At 38.3% G+C, this 20,324-nt stretch overlaps 1 protein-coding gene and 2 long non-coding RNA genes across 3 annotated transcripts; 2 read left to right on the forward strand and 1 right to left on the reverse strand.

The window, feature by feature from the left end:
* Window positions 1-2,198: 2,198 nt before the first annotated feature.
* LOC141910585 (beta-1,3-galactosyltransferase 5-like) lies at window positions 2,199-3,112 on the forward strand. Its single transcript, XM_074801277.1, has 2 exons — window positions 2,199-2,763; window positions 3,087-3,112. Exons 1-2 carry the CDS (start codon window positions 2,199-2,201, stop codon window positions 3,110-3,112), a joined length of 591 nt encoding a protein of 196 aa, XP_074657378.1.
* Window positions 3,113-3,350: 238 nt separating this feature from the next.
* LOC141910903 (uncharacterized) lies at window positions 3,351-4,768 on the forward strand. The gene is made up of 3 exons (XR_012619935.1): window positions 3,351-3,422; window positions 4,146-4,217; window positions 4,309-4,768. It is a non-coding gene; the product is annotated as an uncharacterized LOC141910903 (long non-coding RNA).
* Window positions 4,769-7,716: 2,948 nt separating this feature from the next.
* Window positions 7,717-8,069, reverse strand: LOC141911370 (uncharacterized). The gene is made up of 3 exons (XR_012620025.1): window positions 7,990-8,069; window positions 7,861-7,903; window positions 7,717-7,763 (listed from the first exon to the last, which is right to left on the reverse strand). It is a non-coding gene; the product is annotated as an uncharacterized LOC141911370 (long non-coding RNA).
* Between the last annotated feature and the right edge of the window lie 12,255 nt (window positions 8,070-20,324).

The following is a 20,324-nucleotide window of genomic DNA, read 5'->3' on the forward strand; positions in this document are numbered from 1 at the left end:
AATTTGTTAGTTCATTGAGGAGATCATCGGTTCTTAGTTGTTTATGGTACGAATACGGATATTTTTGACACTCCAACCATTTCCATGGTATATGGAGGAAAAATAGTATTTACAATAATTACATAAAAGGTAATAAAATCTTTTAAAACTTCATAAACTGGATTCACACTTGAATACATGATATACTATTTACATATATACTATCGGAGGGATTTGTATACATCTAGACCTATTTTGATAAATTTAGCCAAATTTAAAGTTGGATTTTTTAATACATTTAAGTTCAGAAAATTATGGCCACTGCTGCTACTGCTGCTGCAGCGATGACGTGTCATCCAATTAGCGTTAGACGTGTCCCGGGTGAATATGAGACGGTGTTGACAATTTTCGGACAAAGACCAACTTCGTTAAACGTTCGTTAAACGAGGATTTCAAATATAGAGTTACTTCCAATTACAGACTACGTGGCGCCTGTAAAAATGAAAGTCTATCTGTTCGCAGTGAGAATAGATACCACGTATCACGTTCAGTATTCAAACACCAACAAGTTCATCTAAGGTGTGAAATGCGAAGAATTAGCCAACTGACCAGATTCTATTAGTCCATTTATTTCAGAGAAAAAGGCAATTGTTTCCGTGTCCTCGATATTTTTGTAAATCCTCAGAAAATTGGAAGTCGCCTTTAGAACGTTTGAAACAATGATAAAAAAACCAACCACAACAACAACAGTGGTTACTAGTTTATACGCGATGTAAACAAAAATTAGAAACCGGTTTTTTTTTTGCTCGAAGACAAAGCAAAAAAAGCATAGGCAGTGACTGATTCTTTAAAATGTACTGTAGATCATAAAAATAGCATTAACGCCGTAAAAAACGAGTATGGACTCGCGACATTAAAACACAACCTTGTTGATTCTTAGTAGGACCTTCTTAATAGTCTTAATCGGACCGTAAAGCATTGATTTTTAATCGATTTTAAATTGTATCGCAGGATATCCAAAAAGTCTTCATGTGCTCGATCTCAAGTCAACTTGAAATAGACATTAGCGTCACAACATACGGTGCATATACTGATTGTTTCTACAAATGAAGTTGATTAACCGTTGTATCGGCACCAGCCATCGATGGAGAAATAGGTTCGTATATAGAAATAGGTTCGTATATTTGTATAGTTATTCGGAATTTATTGAGGATCGTTAGCTCGGGTTTTCTTCAGAAGTTGGGTCTCAACCTATTGTGAAAAAGGGCCACGCGTGAATAAAACAATGGAGGGCGGGAAGCGTCAGTGCCGATCCTTTTGATCAAAACAGCGCGCAATGTACTGTTCTCATTTAAGAAGCTGGAGGCTTTTTTTAAACGTTCGCCTTTTTGAAGCAAATGTTTTTACCAAGCGAATCATTGAAAAATAACATGATTTGGAAAAATTCGTGCGGACCTCAAACGAGTAGTTTTTCTATAGAAAAGAAAATATATCATATCTAGCAGAATCTAGCTTATTCGGGAACGTTTTTAAATGACAATTCAGAAACGAGTCTTTATGGTTTCTACTCGGTAAACATGATGATAAAAATTACTTTATCTTTGCTTTGATTGAGAACACGATTGAAAGAAAAAACAAAAGTATGCAATTCTAAGTATGATATCGCACGTATAATCTAGATTTTTAAACTCAAGTCATTATAAGTCCGTGGTATGATGTTCATGTTGCAATCCAAGGGTGTTGCAAGAGGGTACGATTATTGTGGATTATACCTTGGAGTAATCATTGTCAAAAGATTACTCCAAGATACGTACCCTGAAGCTATCGACCCGATCAGGCGGTCGCCTAAGACCATCTTCTTTTAAAACATCAAATTCATTCTTTTTAGATATAAATGGATTGTTTTAGCAATACTTGCTCTGTTTTTACTGCACATGCGAGGAGTAGTAAAAATCACGATTGGCGCACCCAGAACGATACGACCGCCATCTCCGTTTATTGGTAATCTACGAGATATTGAATTCGTCAACAACAATGCCGCCATATGCCGAGGAAACCCTAAAACTATCGTAGTCATTATATCACGCGTGATGAGCTACGACAAACGTCAGGCAATTCGTGCAACATGGGCCAAATCGAATAGCGATGTTCGGTATGTTTTTTTGATCGGACTGCTAGCTACGGAGGACCATCTCTGGGAGCGGTTTCTGCCCGTAGAAATGGCCACGTACGGCGATATTATACAGATTAATATGAAAGACGTGTATTACACACTGACGATAAAAACGGGCGCCATGGTTAAATGGGTTTACGAGTATTGCCGACATGCGAAATACGTCATCAAAATCGACGATGACATGTATTTGGACGCCGAACAGTTTACGTATGCGTTAGATGCGCGCGCAGATCAGAACGCGTATTTTGTGTGTACGGTCTTAGTTCGGCCCTTCGTAATTCGAGATCCAAGAAGTAAATTCTATATCAGCCGGGAGACGTGGCCGTTACCTACTTTCTCAAATCATTGTCTCGGTTCCGGGTATGGTTTCACGGCGAATGCAATTCCCGATATTTGGAGAGCGGCTCTAAAAACTGAACTGATACAATTCGAAGATGTCTGGTTGACGGGCTTAGTAGCCAGGAAAGTGCAAGATCTTAAACTCGTTAACGATAAACGCGTGCATTTTTTGCCTTTATTAAAAAACTGGTGCGAAATGAAGCATTGCATCACGATGCACGGACTTAGTCCAGAAAATCTGTTAGATATATGGCGAGACAAGTTGGCCGGTAAAACCTGCCCTCCACCGACCAAAAGTCTACAAAGAAAATGTACAATACCTGATAATAATCTAATAGTTATGATTGTATTTTTGATCTGTTTCAACTTTATTTCGTGCTCTGATCGATTTCATTTAATATCTGGTTAGAATAGTGTCACGAAGTGGGTTCCGAGTTCAGTTTATTGCTAAGAAAAGAACGGTCAATCAAGCAGCGACCTCATTCGGTGTTCCAATGAAAAAGGACGAATCGGTCGGCTGCTAATGAAGTGGGAAACGTGGTTATATCAAACAATCCATTACATGTAACAGTTGGCGAATATTTCGTTTTAGGATATTTGAATACGAATCCATCATAGATGATTTCAGTCTGAATTAATCTGCTCTAATCTGGAATACGGATTGCTATATCATTAGAATTTCGTTCATATCGATAAATAATGATGTAATCCACTAATACTTTATGTCGACTTATTGAAATGCGTAGACTCCTTTATAATCCTAATGTTATGGTACAAAGTATCATTATTCGTCATAAACATAAATCATGTTATGTCAGTGATTGCGATGTATTACTACATGATTATCTGAATATATATTATTTGAAAATGTATAAAATGGACTTTCATACCGTTCGAATAAATTAATTTGCTTGAAACACGCAATAAGGTAAGTTCAGCTCCACGGTTTTTTGACACACCCGTTCTCTAGTGGGTTTAATCATTAGACACTGAAATGTTCAGATCCACAGTATTGTGGAGTTCATCTGACTCTGACCAAGTTCGCTTGAATCGATTTCATTTGACCGTGCACCAAGTTCTTCAATTTGATTATGGACCCCACGGTCCGTAGGCATAGGGGGTAACTGGGGTTACTGTACCCCCCCCCCCATTTGGATGATAGTGCCCTTTTTCTGAGATGTACTTATTTGATTTAACCCCGTTACTTATTTACCTTGGGCACACTTTCCACAAATGGGCACTTTCACATGGAGGCAGGGCACCTCTTTCAAAAAGGGCATATTAGAGGGCACTCTTTCCACAAAAAAGCACTTTCATTGGCGCAAGGGCAGTTTCCATAAGATGGATCCGGAGAGCGCCCTTTTATATCAAATAACCTCCACCAACTAAATCCTGCTTACGGGCCCTGACCCTGTTCTAAAAGTGTTGGTTTTACTTCTCTTTATTTGACACCCCAAAATGAAATGCAATATCTGATTCGTTGTATTTCGTATTGCATTTGAGAATTTCATCGTATTCTAATTAGTCTAAGCTAGATTTGCGAAGTCAAACTAAACGATGCCATCAGGTTCGAATCCCAGAGTTTATCACTTGAACTATCATATTGATTACGCGTTTCTTTACAATCATGTAATACTGTAACGTATTTCAGTAATGTTCACAAAAACTCTCTTCATCGCCTTGGCCGTGTTTATGGTCATTGGAGCTATCGCGGCAAATGGAGGTAATCTATATGACAATTATTCGGTTCACACGCAATCAGATAATTTCCATTCACAATTTCTACCTTTAACGCCTTGTCTGTATTTTTTCAGAAGTTCGCTCTGAAAAGAGAGGAATCGGTTGCTGGTGCCGCAGCAGATGGGGCACATATTGGCTGTTTTCTATTAACAGAGACTGTTGCCCGTCCGTTCTTGGGAAATGTTGTTAAAGGATGCGTGTATAAGGCATCATATTATGGAAACATTTGCAAGATGAATCAAAGCAAATTAAAAAAATATCGTCAGAATTAAGAAATTCTCGATATGATTGTTTAAATATTTTCACTGAATTAGGAATATTGGTTGCCCATTTCTAACCGTTCTTTCCCGAGACCGGATTGTGGTTTGACGAAAAGATGACACCTCATTACGCGAGGACGATGACCTTTTGAGAACAGAGAAATCCGCAGTCAATTTAGCAGAAAATTTACAAGAGCCCGTGGACGTTGTGCGTGACCAGTCCGTAGCTGAAGCTAGTAATTACACTTCACACGATTCAACTTGTACAAAATGTTCGAGAATCTGATTTATAACGTGATAAAACTACGCAATAAATCGCGAGAGACGAATGAAATATGAGTCCCACAATCACAAGTTCGAAAAAGATTTTAAAACATCAAAACTATAAAGAATTCATTAAAAACTCGAATTTTCGGTTTCATCCTAAAAACCATTCGAAACCACCGAAAATTCGAGTTTTTAAGAAATTCTTTAAGAATTCTGGACTGATTTCATTTCCTATCTGGTTAGAATATTGTAAGTAAGTTAATTCAGAGCTGAGTTTATCGGTAAGAAAATTGGTTCGGTGTCCCAATAAAAAAACGAACGATGCAGAATCGGACGTCTGCTAAAGAGGTGGAAAACGTGGCCATCGCAAACCATCTTGCCCTTTAAATCAATTTGTTCATAAATCATTTATACCACGTATTTACTTCACAGAAGCGTTTTATTACCCATTATACTCAGAATGGAACACAAAACACGCTCAAATACACGTATATATTTGGAATGCCGTATTACCGCTTTACAAACAATCTGAAACGAAAACCAAATATACAATGGCGAATTGCAACGAACCTGGTGTGCCACACAAAATATAACATATGAATCATATTTATCAATGTTTGTATTTGCTTTGATATAGAAGTATATTTGAGAAGGCCAAGGTCGAGGGGGTTTGCGAACTTTGAATGTTTTCTGCTTAATTCCTGTAACAAATCATTAAGTTCATTGAGTACATAAGTTTTGTGTGGACGTTTTATTGGGCGGGCCCCTTACTAAAATGAAATGCAATATCTGATTCGTTGTATTTCGTATTGCATTTGAGAATTTCATCGTATTTTAATTAGTCTAAGCTAGATGACGAAGTCAAACTAAACGATGCCATCAGGTTCGAATCCCAGCAGGGGAATATTTGATATACTGTTGGACTTACTCGCTGCGACACATATCGGGTCTTGAGCCGAGATACAGTTACCATTCATTCGTAGATAGTTCGGCTTACAGGTACATGCGTGGATAGTGGGTAGATCGCAGAGCTCGGGTTGGGCGGCGTTAGGGGCGTCGCATGTTGCTTCACAAGATACTTTCTTGTATTCTTCATTCGCTCCGCAATTGACAACTGTTGCAAAGAGAAAATTAACATCTAAGCCGTCCATCGAATAAAACCAAGAATGAATTACTTTAGAGATCAGCATTTGGAGAAGCGGCCCACATTTGGAAAATGCGAAGTTTACAAATATCTCAGATTTATTTAGGAGTTCGTCATCTTGTTTGTGAATAACTGAATGCACAATATACACAATTTGTCTATACTCACCGCATCCGGTCTTTTTACGCCATTTTTCTGTCACGGTGAAGTTATTCTGTCGACAATCGTCTGCTAGTGATTTCAATAGGTCGCAGACGATACCTTTACGATCCGCCTCAGTCGGCGCCGAACACACGTCCAGAACGCAGTCGTCGCGCAACGCCTTGCGGTCCTGCTTCGATTTAGCGGATAGACATTTGCCAAACGAAAATTTAGATCGAGTTTTCGTCAGCAATCCGCAGTATTGTTCGTGGGAAGAGTAGGTGGTCTTGTTAACGCACGGCGGAGGGTTCGGAGGGTCGACCAGGCAGCTAGAAAATAGAACGAGAAGAATTAGAAGCAATCAATACCGAGGACGCAAATCGAATGTCTATACAAGATGTCTGAAGGAGAACTAACGCTAATGAGTATTTCTATGACCTGATATACACGGGGATTTTGAGTCATTTTTACGATTTAAACGTAACGCAAAAAAGTCGTAGCCGAATCTGAAAGACAAAGTTAAGTTACGGACTTACTCTTTGGCGATGGTCCCGTTCTCATTTGGAACGACGAAACTCTTTCCCAGGACATTGTAACCAGCCTGATCGTCAGTAACGACGTTACCATTTTTGTCGACCATTTGATCACGTTTTGACGAGCCACATCTTCCGCAGATTCCTGAAAAGAATTTCGGTCTATCACATCGTTTAGAATTAAGTCAAAATGACAAATTCATGTATTTCTAGGAGTTCTAGGAGAACGCATTTGCAAAGAATCGTGATTTTTGTCTACAGTTTGTTTGCTGCTTGGCATTTACGAGTTGGTGAATGGAGCCAAAGTTTCCACGTTGTGGAACAAACACTTTACCTTTTGTCTTGTTCATATATCTACTTTTATCGAGGTAAACGTTCACAACCGTACTTCCATCATAAGTGACCTTGACCCCGCACGACGGAACGTTGAACATTACATCCGTACTGCCTACATCAGTGATCTCTATACCATTTTTAGTGTAGTAAGGTAACGATACCTGCGCTCCATCGACCTGTATCATAAGAAAAGTCGCATTACACGGTGCTGTATCGATTCAGTCAGTAAGCCGATTCTGGTGGCTCATCCTCGGGATTCGAAAATGATGGCCACCAGACTCTGAGCCACGTACGACTTTTTTAAATCAGTGGTCCATCTAGACACAACACTTCTATTGGTAGGTAAGCAATATTGTTTCTTTTCACACATATAGAAAATGAATCTGGATCGTTTTTTGTTGTCATTCTAACATGGTTCGTTCCATTTCAGAACAGAGCAACAAGAAATATCTGTTCTAAATGAACGCTTCTTATGAACGCAAGGTATGTTCTAAATTGGAACGGACTACAAATTGTCATATCTGATGAAAAAGTAGCGCGTGACCGAGGGTATCCTCGTGAATAGGCCCATGTCAATTCAGCGATTACCTCGACAATCTTATTTCTTCTGAAAGTTACGGAAACTCCCCCGAAGAACGAAGTGACCGATTTCGTGTAGGAAACGCTGTTCAATTTCCTGCCGTCTTTGAATCTGCCGGGTTGATTCGTCGTTCGTACGTGCACGCTGCAATTCCCGGCCGCCGTCTCGACTAACGTGTACGAACATTGGCCTTGAAAGTTGAAACGTTTTCCACCAAATGACTTATAGTGCGGATCTCCTCTGGCTTGACATTTACACGTGTTTTTAGCTAAAATAAACGAACGGCGCTCGTATAGACTATTTTGACGGTAAAAAGCAGCAACTATTGCGGTTTACAGGACTAGTACACCAGCCCTTGCACTAACCTCTGAATCTCTTCCTTTTCCCTGATTTCCTCGTCACCGGGGCCTTTCATAGATAAGTAGGAAATATTTGTCTAAAAGTTCAGCATTTTGAATAGATTACATCCTCTCCTTCTCCCTCACCCCTCTTACCGTATTTATAGTATCCTTTTGTTTCTTTCCTTTCTTTTTCTTTTTATTAGCTCTCCTGGTAGATTGTTGTGGCTCGCTTGGTTGAACTGTAGTGTTCTGCAAAACAAAACGAAGCCAGAATACATGATTACATCTCTTCCCCTCTTCCTCCCCTCTCCCCTCTTCCCTTCTCCCCTCTCCCCTCTTCCCCTCGTCTCCACGTTCCTTCTTCGCCCTTCCATTTAAAATCAACATCTAACCGGGGAAAAACTAAAATAAACTATCGGACTATTTACACGTAGAAAACGACCAAAAAAACTAAAAATGGACAAAATGATCTTCAACCTTGTAATATAGCTGTTTCCAAAATTTCGATGTATTAAATTAGGCAGCCATGAAAATTCAACCCAATCAGTCGCTTGCCGGTTCAGACTGAATGGAAGATTGTTTGATTGAACCCGAACCGAATTTCCCAATTATGTACTTCGATTTAAACAAAAAACCTTTGTAAACTCGACCGCCGATCACACAACTATATCTGTACTTCGATTTCCGATAACAAAATCAAACCCCCTGTTTCGCTCCCGGCAGGTGTGGTGGGTCTGTTAGGGACAGCCAATCAAAAAAATCAAACGAAATCTACCAATCAAATAAATAACAGGGTCAATCCATATTTTAAGATTTAAAAAAACAACAAAAACAATGAAATAGGTAAATTTTAAAACCTGTTGTTTTTGTTTTGCTGGTCTTTTGCCTCTTTTCCGTTTGAAAAGATGAACGAACCCATCGAACGACCTAGATTCAGGCAGCCATCTACGTTTCCTATCTAGGTCACGATTTTCATCGTCCATTTCAACTGCAAAAATGAAGCAACGTCCAATCGAAAAGAAATTCACGCACGCACGCACGCACGCACGCACGCACGCACATACACTGTAATTTCATTTACATAAGTACATACGGTATCGGACTTTTTTATTGATTTTAGGGTGACTCGATTTTCGAGTCATATTTTTTAGCTTAGGTGACAATTATGGTCGGTTATAGCTCGGAAAGGGTTAACGTATCTTACCTAGAGCGCGTTTATCTCGATCTTTCTCGTGTTCATCCCTTGAGTTGACAACGGCTGCCAACAACAACACAGTCGCCGCGCCAATGAAAACTAAACCTCGCATCGCACTGGAAATATGTATCTTTGATTGGTCCACCTGTCGGTTTAGAAGAAAAGTTCAAATGATAAATGGTAACGGAAAGCTGATATGGTACTCTCCTTTACTAGTGTACTAACTTATTTATGATCTACTTTTGTTTTTCTAGAATTCACCACATTTTAGAGTGTAAAACCATTGTTTTAGTTAGTAGTTGCAAATAGTTTGAATTGTCATAAAGAAACTTCTCGTCATTGCTTACAAATGAAAAAAAACACCGAGTTGCCACTTACATTTTCGCGCAGTGAAACAGAATACTATAAGAAAAAATAGGATCAAGCTTCTCGTTCGTAAATACCTTTTCGTCTGATTGTGAGTGAATTTCAGTTTCGACAGATCTTCCTCGAACAAAGCGGGCAGAACGTACTATCACCAAACGCGACGCAAGAGAAGATTGGACAGAACAGCACCGAGGAACTGATGTGAGGGCCCGAAAATCGATGTAGAAGGATCTCTGTCATCCGATAGTAGTGTTACCAATTGGCTACACTTCAGCGATCTTAATTTTTCTCGAGTTAGGGTCCGAACAATCAAAAATGATACTATACACGATTAACAGCTGACACCCTAGATGTGACGAATGAAGATATCATTATCATATTCCACCTTAGTTCATCTAACATAGTCCCAGACTAAATGATAAACGGATCGAGACATTCAGTTGGACATTGACTGTGAATATTGTGACTCTCCTTATTGTTAATCAACTATTCAATTTATGTTGTTAATTATGAAATACTATTTTTGTGGAGAAAATAAATCATTTCATATCAAATCAAATCGCGAAATAGAGTAGACTCCATGTTTCTTGGAGCCATCCGCCTTATTCATTCAGAGCGCCTGAAATCAACTTTTTAAGTTAAGTTCAGATTGAAAATGTCGACCGAGATTGGCTCTTATTCACGCTTATTGATGGAATGTCCTGGTTCTGCAAGGGTCTTATATTTTTTGCATGGGACGAAATGGATTTTTATACACACCGGTGCAGTCATCTTTTCCGTGCAATCCGATCGATATACGTGTATACATGAAATATAGGAACTTTTAACCGTTGATCTCAAGGAGTCCAGAATTATCGATAATAACGATAAGTGTTTTGCAGACAATATACACGCACTTCCATAACAGCTGCCGAGCCCTCCTCAAGCTTGTATCGTTTCGATAGTCCTCATTATATCTTCTACCAAAAAATCATAAAGACAATGAATTTTTGCTTCTACATATAGTTAAATGTAGTCAATTTGAGTTTGTTATTCTATTATTTAATGGTATATCGCTAGCGTACTAGCAATCGGGGACTCAATACGTGGCGCTAGTGTGAATGAAGTCAATAAATCCAACATTTAAACTCGCTAAATTTATCAAATTAGGTCTATATGTACTGATATATATCCCTCCGGTAGTATGTTGTAAATAACGTTTGGAATGTTTTAAAATACTTTTATTTCCTGTTTTTTGTGTAAATAATTGTAAATACTGTTTTTTCCTCCATTCACCGTCCATGGAAATGGTTGCAGTGTAATAGATATTGGTATTCGTTTTCGTTTTCGTATTCTTATATTTTGTAAAACTATAGCGAAGCTAATCAACCCCAGTCGATTCAAAGCTTGCGGTCTCTTGTAAAATACAGATACATAGCAACTGTTAGGAAATAATAAACTGTTTCTACAAATCAACTGTGGGTTTTTATTTTTTATTTGTCAACTGTACTGAAATTTATATCAGTTCACTACAGTCCTGGTCAGTAGGCTCATAATGTACATATGTTGTTTGAAAATGTGTGACCTTCTATATCTCACACCTTAGATGAACTAAAATGTTACTATTAGAACGAGCTACATATAGTAGCATCGTAACTGCGAACAGATAGACTTTCATTTTTAGAGGCGCCACGTAGTCTGTAATTGGAAGTAACTCTATATTTGAAATCCTCGTTTAACGAACGTTTAACGAAGTTGGTCTTTGCATGAAAATTGTCAACGCCGTCTCATATTCACCGGGACACGCCTAACGCTAATTGGATGACACGTCATCGCTGCAGCAGCAGTAGCAGTAGTAAATATAGAAACCTAACTGAAAAAAAAGATATCTATGAACTTTAACATGCTTTTTAATCGGTCACTAATTTTCGATTTATTAATGTGCGTATGAAAAGCAAGAATTTGAAAATCACGCCGAAAGTTTAATAAAATTACGATCAATCAAAAACTATTGTATCAATCAACGAAATCATTGAGAACGACAAAATACTCCATACAAATATATTTCATTTATATATCATTGTTCGTTATAATTTTCAAGTTAAAAGCTAATTTTTCAGGAGCACTGTAGTAATTAATTATGGTTTTAACGTTTCGCACTAAGCTGCTAATCAAATAGATATCAATGGAGCTTTATACAAAAACTCGACAATCAAGAAAGTTATATAATCAGAAGTGATATTTAGGAAGTAATTTTGTAGAAATGCAGAGAATATTAATGGCAAATTAATTCATCATTACAATTTTCGAATTGTGTATAATTGGTTTGGATTCCCCGATGAACTTTCGGTTAGGCTAAAAAATTATATCTTGTTTCTCCTAATCGGCTGGGTCACTTTTGTATACTGCGTTGAAATTTGTTATCAGTTCATTTCTATAACTGCCAGGTATGTGACGGTTAGTATGGAAGCCCTGAAACGACATTACGAATTACGTTTTACGAATTACGTTTTACGAATTACGTCTTACGAGTTACGTTTTACGACTTATTTTGGGCAACGATTTACCGCTACATTTCGGTTCAATTTCTCACAAGAGGTCAAGGTTGTGGTGCACTCTCCGTGTCGTGAAACTTTGGGTAGCAAGCAGAAGGCAGCACTGTGGTGAAATCGATTGTAATTTTTTGCCGAATACTTCAACTAATAACGATGATGGATGACAAACGCATTTCTTTCAAATAAAAATATATATTTTCATAATTAAAAGCTAAGACTTGTTATGATCATTTGTTACAATTGAAGAATTGTATCTGCACCGATGTGGAGTCCAATTTCATCTCCATGAAGCCCGAATAATTTCCAGTTTTGTATCGTCTTAATCATCGTGCCCTTCCTTGCCAAATAGGACAGTGTCAGTGTTTGTAATTTATTATTTAATGAATCCGGGCGTATGCAGGCTGAATCTCTATACTTTTGATCATTTGAAATCATCGTGTCACTTTTTGACTTCCTTGGTCTTATTATTACTTGTAACAAAAATGCGTACGATAAACTCCCTCAATTTCACGGATATACATGTATATATTTCGAAATGCAAAATAAATTCAGTCAGATTCATTCTTCGTCATGATTCGACTTCATTGCAAAGCCCGTGTTTTTCCGAAAAAAAACTTTTGAAGCAATAGCCAATAAGTCAATAGAAAACGTAAGTCGTAAAACGTAATTCGTTAGACGTAATTCGTAAAACGTAATTCGTAAAACGTAAGTCGTAAAACGTAATTCGTAAAACGTAATTGTATAAGACCTTGACCTCGCGCGACATACGCAATGCAGGGAGCTTATATGGTAAATCGTTAACCTAACTCGTAATTCGTAAAACGTAAAACGTAATTCGTAATGTCGTTTCAGGGCTTCCATAGGTTAGCCTGATGATAAATTTAAAGAGTAATGTAGTACAAGGAAGATAGGCGGCCGGCCGGGCCAAGCTTTGAGCTCAACGGCCGGGTGCATGGTCATGGCTTAGAGTTAAGACCAGTCTAAGACCTTCTTGGTTTTATAGCCTATCTAACAACCTTGTTAGATGGGCCTTGAATTTTAAGGCCACTTTCAAACTTAAGTCTCGACCATGGAACCGGCCCCAGCAGGCGGAGAAACAAGTAAATATTTTTAACCTTAAAGTGGCGTCGTTTGATTTACCTATCTCTACTAAGTGTTTCAAAATGTATTTTTTGATATTCCTTCTATGTTGTCAGTTTAAAATCCTAAGCTTATTTAAAACAAATTCCCAACCAGAACAGTTATATAAAATATAAGATAAATATAATATATAATATTTATATATATAAAAATGTATAAATATAACCGAAAAATGAATTCGTACGTGATTTAAAAACAATGCTATCAACCTAAAACCTGCGTGTAGATGATTGGTTGGGTGAAAATATTATGAAAATAGATAAGGAAAATAATCCGCGAATCGAGTTGGGTGAAAAGAACTCAGAATTTATTCCGTCGACAACATCATGACACGTTTCGCGGAGTTATTGCTGATTCTACTGATTCTACTGATAATTTCACAAACCGCGACTCGGAGCGCTACAACGACGCGGAGCAGCCCTACCACGACAATAACTGTCACTTCATCGTGTAACAACACGTGGTACTCTGTCGATTCTACGTCTGGTATCATCTTTTCACCGAACTATCCGTCGTTAGTGCGCGATGTTAAATGTCGTTGGACAGTAAACAGCTTTTTGTCGGGCCTGTTTCGAATTCGAATATACTATGATTTACAATCGTGGTGTCGTAAAAGCTTCCTCAAGATCAACGGATTTAGTAATTCTAACGCAGGGTGTAAAAAAAATGGAGAATTAGATATACAACTTTCGAATGCGTTTTCTCTGGAGTTTTATAGCGATGTTCGAGAAGACCCAGGTCGCCTGTTAGTTGTTTATCATTTACAAAACAGCACTGGGCTGAGAAGCGATGACAACTGTAGATACTTTATCTATGGGATAGATCGATTTCGATCATATAAAACTGGAAGCGACCAATTCTCAATTTCAATCATGAAACCTTGTTATCTGAAATTGGAATGGCCCGGGATACCAGACGGTATCGGGATGAAATTGACTTTTGAGAAGTTTGATTACGCTATATCGGCAGGCTCAGAGCAGGACGTTAGAGTTTACGACGGATGGAACGCAAGAACTGATCCCATTTTGATTTTACGAGAACAAATCGGATATCCACCTCAGACGGTTTACACTAAAAATAACAAAGCTCTGATCACTCTCTCGAGGCACGGCGCCAGGTTCAGGGTGACATCTATGGTAACGGTAGAAAAATATCAAATATCAGATTGGAACATTTCTAATCCATCGATTCCGATCTTTTCTAACACATCAGGAGTGCTCGTTCCTAGTGATAGGCCGTACGTAATAACTCAGTCTAAACACTTGTACTGCTGGTCTATCAGAGCTGAAATACTGCAATACGTCGTCTTCAACTGGACACGTGATCTCAATGAATCAGGTGTCGTCGGTGTATACAAACTCGAGGGTCAATCGATTGTCGGAACTGATATTTTAAATGGCTTCAACTACCTGGAATCTTCGAGTGTAAAATCTGAAGGATTTCTCGTGACGTTATGTTTACTGATATCGGAGAATTATTTCGGGATTTCGATTCAGAATTCAACAATTGACTATAAAATAGAATCATTAAGAATATCGGACGTCAAGGTGGAAAAAAGAAGTGTAAGTATTGTATTTAACTCTTGTTGAACATTGTGTGTAACTTGGAAACATCCTCTATTCGGGGATATGTTAATTGCGCAAAGCTGCGTACCCGAGCCCCTTACTGAAACAGGAGGTTTCGGAATTAATTTTAGAGCAAAGTTTTAGTTAAGTCTATACGATGATAATGTGATTTTATTTCAGATTCATGATACGAGCATTCAAAGCTTAATCTATCAGGTAAAAGCGGATGTGCTTCCTCGCATACCAAAGGGGTTTACATATCGTATCAGTAGATTTAACTTTCACTGGAAAGTCGACATCTATGAAGATGACTTGAAATTCAACGTGGCATCAGAGAACTGCGAGCGAGCTGGATTCTACATATACGACGGCGGAAATTTCACAGATAGACGCTATGGACCGTATTGTCCTCCCGCTGATCGTTCGAACTATGGTCGATCAGTCGTCGGCCTGATTTCATCAGGAGGACCGGTTACAGTAGTTGCCTACAGTTGGAATGGTCGGTTAGGAGGTGGTAAGCTTCAATTTCGACCGACTGACTGCGACGGGTATGTTCTACGAAAAGGAGAACGTCAGATAAATATGACGTCACATTGTATGGTTATTACACCTGAAAACCGACGCCTTCCATTAGAAAACATATATGTATTATCAAAATACAAATATGTGCTGGGCGGATGTTGGACCAGAGTCTTTACTTTGTGTGAAAGATATCTAAGGTATACTAGTCAGTCATTGAATGGATTAGTGTTAAGCCGTATAAAGATATTGAATAGATATGCATTCACGATGTACGGGACTAGCGGTCTATTAGTAATACTTAAGCGTAATTGTCAAAGATTGAAAAAATCACATGTTTTTAGAGATTTTGATCACCGCCAGAGATATAAATGCGGAATGATACAATCCCCTGACTATCCAGGTACACCTCCTACTCACGGATATCAGCCACATTACTTTACGTTTTTTCACCCCGATAACAGAAAAATAAACTATTATCTCAGATTCCTGATTCGTTTCATTGGACAAACTTCTTGTAGCGATTCACACTTTATTGGAATTAGAGATTTTATATTACTAACACAAGAGGTAAGGATAAAAGGACTAAAAGGAAAGGTTATCGCTGAAGGCACGCACGAAACTAAAATATGTGAAAACAATGCTGTACCTGGACTTGTTTTGTACAGTCTACTCGGGTACGATTTGTACTTGGTGTTTAAGTTGTATTACCCCACATTTCAAATTCAATACACTTTAGAAAAATCGCCTTTACCAATTGATCGAATCAATGTCTGCGGATCAGATTTTCTAGATTCTGGAGTTTCGTGTATCAGATACATCAAACATGAACGTCTGAATTGGGAGGACGCTGAATTATACTGTCGACAGAAATATGGAGGACATCTTCTCAGTGTCAATTCAAAACAGGAAATGATGGCTGTGAAAAAGTTGTTCGCTACGAGACTGCTTTATCAGGCATATTCACAAGCGGCGCTTATTGTGATGATTGGATTAAAATGGCAGGTAACAATACCAGTTAACTAGGAAATATGGACACTCGAAATGTGATGAATTGGCTGAAAAGCCGTTCACTATTTTAAGGCTAAAAATAGATACCTTGTTTCTCATTTCCAGGCGGGTGAAAAAATCTGAGAATAAGAGACCCGGCAAAATAAAACCCGCAAGGTTGCTGGAAATTAGCTTTTGGGTTAAATTTAAAAAAATCCGTTCGGGCTGGTGTCGGAATGTCTTCTTGTCGTTCTTTCTAGGGGTCACGAGATTGGTAAGAAAGTCGAAATGTTATCTCAAGGTCGTCGAGCAGTGACGAGTAAACAATTGTTTGTATCGTGTGTCGTCGTTCGACAAAATGCATTAAAGAAATATGGGGTTGTTGTGGACCCAAGACCTGACTGCCTTGGTCCTTCGTGTCAATCAACCAAGATATTCAAGGCATGCTGAAGACATTTTTAGCAATGCTTTGATTCAGCGGGAGTGCACATTTAATGATTTCTCAGTTCTGGTGTGAGTGACTAACTCACTCTTTTAATTTTATAAGCTGGGTATCTTAGCTTTACAAAACAAAAAACAGGTGCTTCCAAATATTTTTATCAGAAATTAAGATGCTGTCTGCCGGGTCATTATTTCCAAAGATTCATATTTTCTTTAAATGAATAAATATAAGAACCTGTCTTTTTCAGGGATTTTGAAAATGAGAAACAAAGGTATCATTTTTGCCCGAACAATTATTCATAACTTCTTTACAATCTATAATGAATTTCATGTAAATAAGATGTAAAATCATTAATGATTCTCATAAACGATTATTGATTCATCATTTATATATTTCAAGGTAAATGGTAGTTATTACGAATGGACTGATGGGAAACCATTAAGCTACACAGAGTGGTATAAACCTGCTTTTATAAATGAAACAATACCAGAACTTATTCAAGGATTGATATCTCCACTTAGAAAACAACCGACACATGACGCCAATGTACCGTGTACGGCGATGATACTGAACAACCCACGTGGTTCTGCCAACTGGTTTCGTTTCCCGTGTCAAATCATACAGATACATACAACTTTCATTTGTGAAACCGAAAGGATTGATAACTCAACGATCCACTCTCATGAATTCAATACGTCCAAGGAAGGTACAGAAAACGATACTACTGGTAAAATATGGAACACGTTTGAGGACATTAACTCGACTTGTGTAAGAGGTTGGATTAGGATTGAAAGACGTTGCTATCGGATACTTACAGCCTGGGAATCACTGGATACTCAATCATTGGCAGTTCAGACAGCCAGGAGAATGTGTCTTACAATCGGTGGAGATATAGTGATAATAACATCTAATTTTGATATTCAGTATTTGATTAAAGCGTTTCACTATCAGCACCAGTATGGGAATATACTAATTCAGGAGAGTGATAATGGTGGATATCTGACAATAAAACCAGTTGTAACAAGGGATTACATCAAGAACGTCGAAACAGTAAAATGGTCTTTAACAGCTTTCGATAATATCACAGATAAAGCGCATTCTGTGTTATGTTCGTACAATGGAACCGATGAATCATCAGCTATGAGCGGTTGTAAATTCTGGCAGTTTGAATGTAACGATGCCAGATGTATCAGCAAACATCGTGTTTGTGATTCCAGAAAGGACTGTCAACACGGAGAAGATGAACTCGATTGTTCAAATTCTAATTCGTTGAGCCAATTCCAGTGTACCGATGGACAAGTTATATCAGTCAGTAATGTTTGTGATTTCGTACGAGATTGCGTTGATGGATCAGATGAGAACTCGTGCTATCATACTTTATGTTCCTCAGAACAGTTTAGGTGCGAAAATGGAGAATGTGTGGTCAAATATGAAAGATGTGATGGACTGGTTCATTGTAAAGATAAATCTGATGAGATCGGCTGCACTCCGGACAAATGTAACGGGTTTTTGTGTGTAAATGGTGAATGTATCAGTTCTCTTTTGTATCGAGACGGAATTGTTGATTGCGGTGGTGAACTGGAGGAAGATGAGATAGTTACCAATATAACTGTTAACCCAACGATCCACTGTAACCGTGAAGAATATTGTACGACTGAATTTACAAATCTTTGTAATGAAACCGATGAACAAAGATGTTCGTTCGAATCTCTGCATTGTTATTCGAGACGAGACAGATGTATTTTTGAAAGAAAGGCCACGGGTTTTCCTACATGTAGAAGGCTCGAACATTTACTGGATTGCAGTGAATTTGAATGTCCAGCTGGTACAGTAAAATGTCCATCATCTTACTGTATACCAATCAGACAGGTGTGTGATGGACAAACTGATTGTCCTAATTCAGAAGATGAATTAAGTTGTGAATCGTTTTCGTGTCCAGGGATGTTTAAATGCGGAGATGAAAATCGATGTATTCCACAGTTGGAAGTTTGTGATGGTGTCGTTAATTGTATTCATAACTCGGATGACGAAGCCTACTGTGACGAAACGTGTCCTAAAGGTTGTAAATGCCAAGGTCATTTCATCAATTGCGAAAATGCAAGTTTGTCAGATATATCTGGAATTTTTCCGGCTGCGACTCGAGTTTTAATTCTCACAAACAACAGCATTTTACTTAACGTAACGACATTTTTCCTTTTTGTATATCTTCGTGTACTCGATATTTCATATAATAATCTATCAGACATTGTGTCCGATGCGTTTTCTAAACTACACAATCTAAATTCTTTAGATCTTTCTTACAACCGTCTAGAATCAATACCTGCAAATACATTCACTGGTTTAAAGAGTTTAAAGGAACTTGTCCTCACAGGGAATCCACTAAGATCTTTGAATGAAGGTAGTTTCAAGGGTTTGATCTCACTTCCGGTTCTCGATCTTCACGGTCTCTCTATATCTGTTCTTGGTCGGAATATATTTCGAGGTTTACCTGCGCTGAAATCTTTGAACGTGAGCAATAATGCAATCAATGCAATATCTTCGTACGCTTTTTCCGGGCTCAGATCTTTAGGAGTTCTGGATTTTTCCAACAACTCTCAAATAATTTCCGTAGAAAGCAATATCTTTGATAATCTGACGTCATTATTCTTTCTCGCTTCAGACGCGTACAAATTCTGCTGCATGGTACCTAACATTGACCGGTGTCTCCCGGATCCTGATCAATTTTCATCGTGTTCAGATCTCATGGACAACACCGTCCTCAGAGCTGTCATGTGGGTCATTGCATTTTTCAGTTTTTTCGCTAACGGTTTGGTCATTTCACTTCGTTTCAGAGCAATTGCAATTTCATCAGAGATGCAAATCAATTCGTCAGATGTATTTATCATTAATATTGCAATATGCGATTTTCTGATGGCAATTTATTTGTTTTTGATCGCTGGAGCAGATTTGATTTATAAAGGTGTTTATTTTCTCCATTCTGAAATCTGGACTCGTAGTTCATCATGCAAGGTTGCTGGAGTTGTGGTAATGTTATCGTGCGAAGGCTCATTGACATTTTTGTTTCTTCTAACGCGTTTCAGATATTCAAACATCGTTGATCCATTTTCTGGTAATCCACTATTATCCCGGAAGTACGTAACCTATATGTGCTGTCTATGCTGGATAATTCTATGTACGTTTGCTTTACTACCGCTTTCAGAATTGTCTTATTTCGGAGACAGATTTTATGGTACCACAGGTGTGTGTCTACCTATGAACTTAATTTCTATCAATGTCAAAGGTTGGCAATATTCGTTCGCTATATTTGCTGTATTAAACGCGATCATCCTCATTCTGATAATGGTGACGTATGCGCAGATGTACAGGCTTGTATCTGGAAGCAGGTCCGGTTCGGGTAGAGCTGATCCTACAGAACTCGTTCTAGCTCGACGCAGTTTAGTCATCAATCTGTGTAATTTGTTTTGTTGGCTACCGTTAATAATCGTTCAATTCTGTGTTGTTTTTTCGGTCGAGATACCGAACCAGGTCGCTGCTTGGCTGGCCGTTCTTTTCTTACCCATAAACTCAACTCTGAACCCATTGCTTTACACCATTCTTACTATTGATATGAAATCAGTCAGAGCACGAAACAAAGGCAAGAAATGAGGAAAATATATCACATGTAATCAAATGATTCAAACGTGCAATATCGTACTTTATGTAATTTGCCTTTCAAATAGAAAATTAAGTTCACAACT

This window comes from Tubulanus polymorphus, chromosome 9 (genome assembly GCF_964204645.1).
Source record: "Tubulanus polymorphus chromosome 9, tnTubPoly1.2, whole genome shotgun sequence".
NCBI classification, from domain to species: domain Eukaryota; kingdom Metazoa; phylum Nemertea; class Palaeonemertea; order Tubulaniformes; family Tubulanidae; genus Tubulanus; species Tubulanus polymorphus.

Coding starts and splice junctions, on each gene's coding strand:
- LOC141910585 (XM_074801277.1), top strand. CDS start 2,199: ATGGCCACGTACGGCGATATTATACAGATTAATATGAAAGACGTGTAT. Junction 2,764..3,086: donor ATGGCGAGACAAGTTGGCCG/GTAAAACCTGCC, acceptor ATTTCGTTTTAG/GATATTTGAATACGAATCCA.